General features: G+C 45.1%; 1 protein-coding gene across 1 annotated transcript; it reads left to right on the top strand.

Annotated features, from left to right (window-relative positions):
- The first annotated feature begins 628 nt into the window (after positions 1-628).
- Positions 629-3,660, top strand: LOC129592638 (uncharacterized). Its single transcript, XM_055488714.1, has 6 exons — positions 629-732; positions 793-1,063; positions 1,439-1,563; positions 1,774-1,976; positions 2,072-2,242; positions 2,339-3,660. The coding sequence occupies exons 1-6, from the start codon at positions 629-631 to the stop codon at positions 3,658-3,660; spliced, it is 2,196 nt and encodes a 731-aa protein (XP_055344689.1).
- The last annotated feature ends 2,586 nt before the right edge of the window (positions 3,661-6,246 follow it).

Genomic DNA, 6,246 nt, shown 5'->3' with positions numbered 1-6,246 from the left:
AGTTGAGCAAAAGGCCACCGCACAGATTGATGCCTAATCTGTTATGTTAGGCATCAATCATATACAGATTAGGCATCAATCTGTATATGATTGATGCCTGACATAAAATCTTTACCGGCATGCACAATCAGTGTATTATCAACTGTGGCGAAACGAAAGGGATAAAACTTTTGGCTAAAAATGCCTTCTCTGACATTTTATAAGGACTTTTCCGACACCGGTTGGCGGTCCATTACAAGTACGCGGAATTACCGACGGAGAAACAGCACCATACAGAATTTGCTATAATAAGCAAGTAGTGCTGCCACGCAACAAATTATAACAGTTCAGGCTACCACTTGTGATGTGGTTTCCGTTTATGGCATAAAATAGTATTTCGCAGCTACACTATCGCTGGAAACCCAGGGCTCATGTTCAGTTAATCTTTCCAGGCTTCCGCACAACTTCGTGACAACTACTGATTCCGCAAACGAAATACGTAGAAATTACCGCGCCAGTACGAAAAACAAAACAACAGACGCTTGTCAAAACTTCCATATTTAAACCATAGAGAAGATGTTAATGGACATAAACAGTTTGTACTGATACTCAGCATTTCGAATTCACATAATATTACCGCTTTAGCAACATGCACATCACAACCTGTATGGTTTCCGTAATATTAGTGGGCGCTACGGTTGTAGCAGCCAGACGGGGTGCGAAGCTGAATAAACTGCATCGCGACAACATCCAGTAAGGCCAATTTTTTACCCTTCTTTGCTGACCGTTTAGATTGTCGTTTTCTTCAATTAGGAAAGTCAAAGAGCATTTCCTGAAGCAGCAACGCGGCGCCAAATGGGAGCCGGCGGAGAACGAGTTCACCGGCATGGAACATCACGAACTAAAATCCCTGTGTGGCACCATAATTCCCACAAAAGAATCTACCAAGAATGATCCCCACGTCGAACCGGCTCGTTTCAGTCTCCGCGTGGCGCTGCCGGCTAGTTTTGATGTGCGCAGCCAGTGGCCGAACTGCATCAGCATGAACGAGATCCGCGATCAAGGCGCTTGCGGTTCTTGTTGGGTAAGCACCGACAATTTGTATATATGTAGTTAGTCAAATGCTACCTACCGGTTAGTAGAATGCAGGATTACGTGAAGACCCGCCAATACCGAGCAAAGCAACAAAAATCACCCTTAGATCAGCCGGTGCTTAGATCAAGGTGTAATTCGTTGAGTTGAATGAAGTTTCAGTAAGTTTCGTAAAAGAAACTCCACGTAACTTATTGAAACTTTTTGCGACTCAACGAATTACACGTTCAGAATTTGTATAATGAAGTGTATCAGCAAAACACAATTTTATGAGCCTAGTGATTGACGTGGGCTGTAATAAAATTACGTCGGTCGAGCCAGTACTTACTTTAATGGTGTAAGGGCTAAATATGTTGCTTGTTATTAGGCGCAAGCTGGCACTTCAGCGCTTTCGGACCGGTACTGCATTGCCAGCGGTAGTGCCAACGCTTACCGGAAACTATCGGCGCAAGATGTGGTTGTTTGCAGTGGAGGAAACAATAAGAATTGGTGGTACGTGAATGTAATGCCGACAAAATTCCTTAGTGGAATAATCCCAAAAATTTTAAACCAGAAAGCTATCATTACAAAAACGCAGAGTTACATAGATCACGATTGCGATTAGGATTGTTTGTAAACAATTCTTAATCTTTGTTAAATCTTACGTATCCTTTATGCATGCGGTACTGTTTCATTATTGTTAAAGATCATATTATGTTGTAGCGACGGAAATGATCCTCGGGTACCCTACGCGATGGCCGTCAGCAGCGGAATTGTAACCGGTGGCGACTACCAGAGCACGACAAACCAGGGATGCATGCCGTATGCTTCATACACTGAGACTGAAGCGAAAGCTACGTCAACCAACCAGTGCACTCAAACCTGCTCTACTAGCGCGATAAATTACAGCCAAAACAAAACATACGGTAGGTCGCGAAAGACAGTGCCGCATAAAACTCACTTGCATCAGGTTATTTCAATTAAGCGAACGTTTATCAGCTTTCGGCCTTGCACATTACAGGTTCCAGCTGGTATACACTGGGGAACAGGTTCGCCAACAATTCCGGTGGAGCAGCCGCATCCATCGCCACCACCGACACGGTGATTCGCCAGATTCAGTATGAACTGATGACCAACGGCCCAATGACCGTCACCATCGAAGTATACGCTGACTTTTTTTCATACAGTTCCGGTTAGTAATGTCCCATGTTCTGACAAACCGCGTGTGACCTCTAGGTCTTTATTTTCCAAATTATAAAACCAGTTATGGTGACCTTTCGGTTTCTAGGAGTTTACCAACATATAACCGGCAACTACTCCGGCGGTCACGCAATGAAGCTGATCGGTTGGGGCACGGAAAACGGCACTGACTACTGGCTGATTGCCAATTCCTGGGGCTATGGCTGGGGCAGCAACGGGATCTTAAAGTTCATCCGCGGCATAAATCATCTGGGCATTGAGGACTATATTGTGGCGGGATTGGTCAACCCCACCGCGACGACAATCACTCACAATATTCCTTGTGATGCAGTTGGTTGTCAGGGTCGTCTGCAGTACGCGATGACACCAGCCAACGTCTGCGCCAACCAGTACTGCGTCTGTAGTTACCAGGACCGTGTGTGGAACGCCACGATTAATGGTTGGGACTTGGTGAACATCAACGCGCCAAAAGTCATCACCTGCCCCACCGGTCAGTCGTATGATGCATCGGCCAGTATCATGGGCTGCGCCAGCTCGAGTACCATTCCCGTCTGCGGCGGAACCATGTCTTCCACAGCAGCGACACAAATGACAACAGCCGTAGTTACACAGGCGCCAACAACAACAACAACGCCCACAACAACGACGTCAAGGACAACAACAACAACGCCCACAACAACAACGTCAAGGACAACAACAATAACAACAACAACGCCCACAACAACGACGTCAAGGACAACAACAACAACGCCCACAACAACAACATCAAGGACATCAACAACAACAACTAGAGCCACAACAACAGGAACAACAACAAGAGCAACAACAACTCCGCCAACACAGGCCACCACGCCTGCCCCCGTGGCCGGTCGTCCATCCGGTGGTTTTGATTGGTGTGATCCGACATTCTGCGTCAATAAGCCCATCGGCAACTACGCCACCGCGCCGTGCAGTGTGAATTATTGTAAATGCACTGGTGGATCGGGGGCGTGGTACGGGTGCGGTCCAGAGAAAGTCTTCGACGGGATCAGTCGGACGTGCGTGGCCACCAGCACTACAAACTGCCAGAAAGCGGCAGGAATGCCTGTCAACACCACGGCATGGGGATCTGCGCCAGCGGCCACGTCCGGCATGTGCAATCCAGCGAACTGCCAACTACGAGATTTACCGAATAACTGGTGGTTCTCCCTGGGACAGTGCAGTCCATACTGGTGCTACTGCACCACGGGTTCGTCGGGGATTAAGGCATGGTTGCAAACCTGCGCAGCAGGGACAGTATTCGACTTCCGGTCGGAGATGAGCAGCTGTCAAAATATAGCTGCTGTACCATACTGCAACAGTGGACTTCATACAGATGTTACACCCATACCCCCTATGGACATGGGTCCACATGCTGTAACACCATTTTGAATTCAGTGTAATTTGATTTTTCGTGGTTTGGTGATTTGCTGTACAGTACCTGTATATAAACTGGAAATGGATAACGTACCTCGCACACTGGTACTTTTGTTTCCGCTGCATTACATGAAAATCTTGACAAATAAATTTGTAAAGTTATTAAATTTTGCATAAAATATACAGCACTTCTGTATTTACAGTCTCTGTAGATACTATGTGTAGAAAGTACGGTACTACTCAGTAGGTAGTTAGCGCACACTGAGAAAATCGCAATAGACTGCAACAGAAAGACATGACGTAACCATAATTTTTCCGAAATATATTTTGCTCCTTGCAAGTGTGTTTTAATAACGCTTTAGAAAACCTATATTTGCATTTGTAGTGGACGCAAACTTTTGCGTCATAATTAAACTTAAATGGTGACCTTTCCATTATCGGCGCATGTAATTTTTATTAACACGGCTTTTACTGTGTGTTAAACCGTTAATGTCTTTTGGGTTTCCTGTCCGTCACCCCGCGCAAAATACCAAGATACGGGTTTCCCAACTGACCATTCGCCATCGGAGTATGAGTTTCGTCTCCAGATTCTCAACAACCCATACATCCCACTGGTGTTGTTCTGTTCTTGGGGGTTCTGAAGTTGTTCCCGCTTGCGCGCGGGTATTAATCAGTGATTAATCAAGCATCTCCCTTTCTACATTGCGTTATTTGCTTTCTATGAAGTAAACTAGCAAAGTGATGTGACTTTATTAACTTTTAGGTGAAAGGCATGAAGGCAAGACAGTAAAGGTGGAAGATAAGACAGTAACCGTCGACTATCGCCTAGTCGCGCACCAACTCTCGATACGCCCGATAGACGTTTCGAGTCACTGGATTCCACCCCGGATCGTAAAATGAACGCTATTCACCGTGAAACTGCCAGTCTCGAAAAAAGAGATAAAGAAGTTTGGTTCTGCCCGTACTGCAAAAAGCCGTCTCACAAAGAAGCCAAGACGCCCTGCGTCATCTTTTGGGTAGAGAAGGAACCAAGAACTTCGCGTGTAAGATCTGGCGATTTGGACTTCAAGATCCCTCGGACCGAGAGGATTATCTTCATGGTCGGTTGCCGAAGAAATGTCTGTACCAGACCTGGGCAGTTATGGAATTTCGGCCCTTAGTTAGAGTTAAGAGTTAATCGCAGGTCGCGAGTTAAGTTAACGAGTTAAGTTAACGGCAATAACTGGAATTACGAGTTTACCGCGAGTTAAGTCGCAATAAAAAAAATTTCGGCACTTTATATTAATCATTTTCAATCAATTAATCTCTTACGCGCAGCGGTATCGCTACTATCAAATTATTGAAAACAGATCATTTTTTACGTTTTTTAAACCAAAACAATTAGCCCTTCTGGAATACAGGAGAGCGCCGGCAACGTAACGCCGCATTTTTGTACTGCCGTTTTGCTATACATGAGTGCCAAAGTTGGTGTAGCGGTTGACTGCATTAATTCGCTTCCCCAATGGACAGGTAGCGGAGATGCAAAGAAAACAGATTTTCGTGTGATTTCGCTGTGAACCACATGAACCTCCCGTTGGCACAAGCTTGCTCCGTAAAAAACTCCCTAAAGTGCTCCGCGCCGTTTTCTGAGCGCTGCTAGAGCTTTATAATCCGACGCCGACCCGTGTTAGTCGCCGTCGAATTGTCTGCGTCATTATGCGACGCACCAATATTCACCGCTATTCAGAATTTCACAATTTTTACAGCAGGACAAAGATGGGGTGATTTTTTCCACGAAGAACAAGAGGCTCCGCCAAAATATACGCCGAAAACTAGCAGTCCTTACTTAACGCATGATTACCAGTACTTTTATGTTGACCTCAGATTAAACGAACACAGCTAGCATTCATTCCCCGATGCATATTCATATAGCCAGAGCCCAGAGGCTTAGGCGGTCGTAATGTACATAGGTAAAGCAATTTTGTGCCGAAAGGCGCTTGCAATAAAATAGTATGGAAATTTAGCGATCCATGGCCAAGTTCAGAGCGAATTTTTTATAACATTTTCTATATTTTAATTTCATTTTTGAAAGCAACTGGAATCCGCAGAGTTACGCTAATCTTGAGTTGCGCTATATTATTTTTGAGTTGCGCTAGAGTTAAGTTTCAAAGTTAAGTTATTACTCGTTAACTCGAGAAAAACTCGCGTTAAGTTAAATAGTTAAAATTAACTACCCAGGTCTGGTCTGTACTATTGCCGGTATCAGGATAACGCCATGACTAAGCTGGGAAAACGAACACATGCTGAGTGGAACGAGAAGGACAAAATGCGTAAGATCCAGTTACATCCCTACGATTTAATGGCAGGTACGAAACTACGGAATGGCACACAAAACCAGCTCAGCGCAGAGATTGCATCGGAAAGTTCCGAGTTGCCTGTGTCAGTAATGTCAACAAAACGCTCAACCAGTACCAAATTGGCATCACGTAAGTATCAGCAGAATAAGACCAGAATATCGGCGGACAAATTAGTTATCGAAAGAGCTTCGCCAGTCGCAGTAAAGACTACGCGGCGTTTACCAGATCTGACAATGAGTGCTCCTTCTAAAAATCATTCCGAAAC

The sequence above is a fragment of the Paramacrobiotus metropolitanus genome, unplaced genomic scaffold (genome assembly GCF_019649055.1).
Source record: "Paramacrobiotus metropolitanus isolate TYO unplaced genomic scaffold, Prichtersi_v1.0 Parri_scaffold0000054, whole genome shotgun sequence".
NCBI classification, from domain to species: Eukaryota; Metazoa; Tardigrada; class Eutardigrada; order Parachela; family Macrobiotidae; genus Paramacrobiotus; species Paramacrobiotus metropolitanus.
Note: the sequence above shows the minus strand (reverse complement) of the source record. Positions and strands in the feature narration are given on the sequence as shown.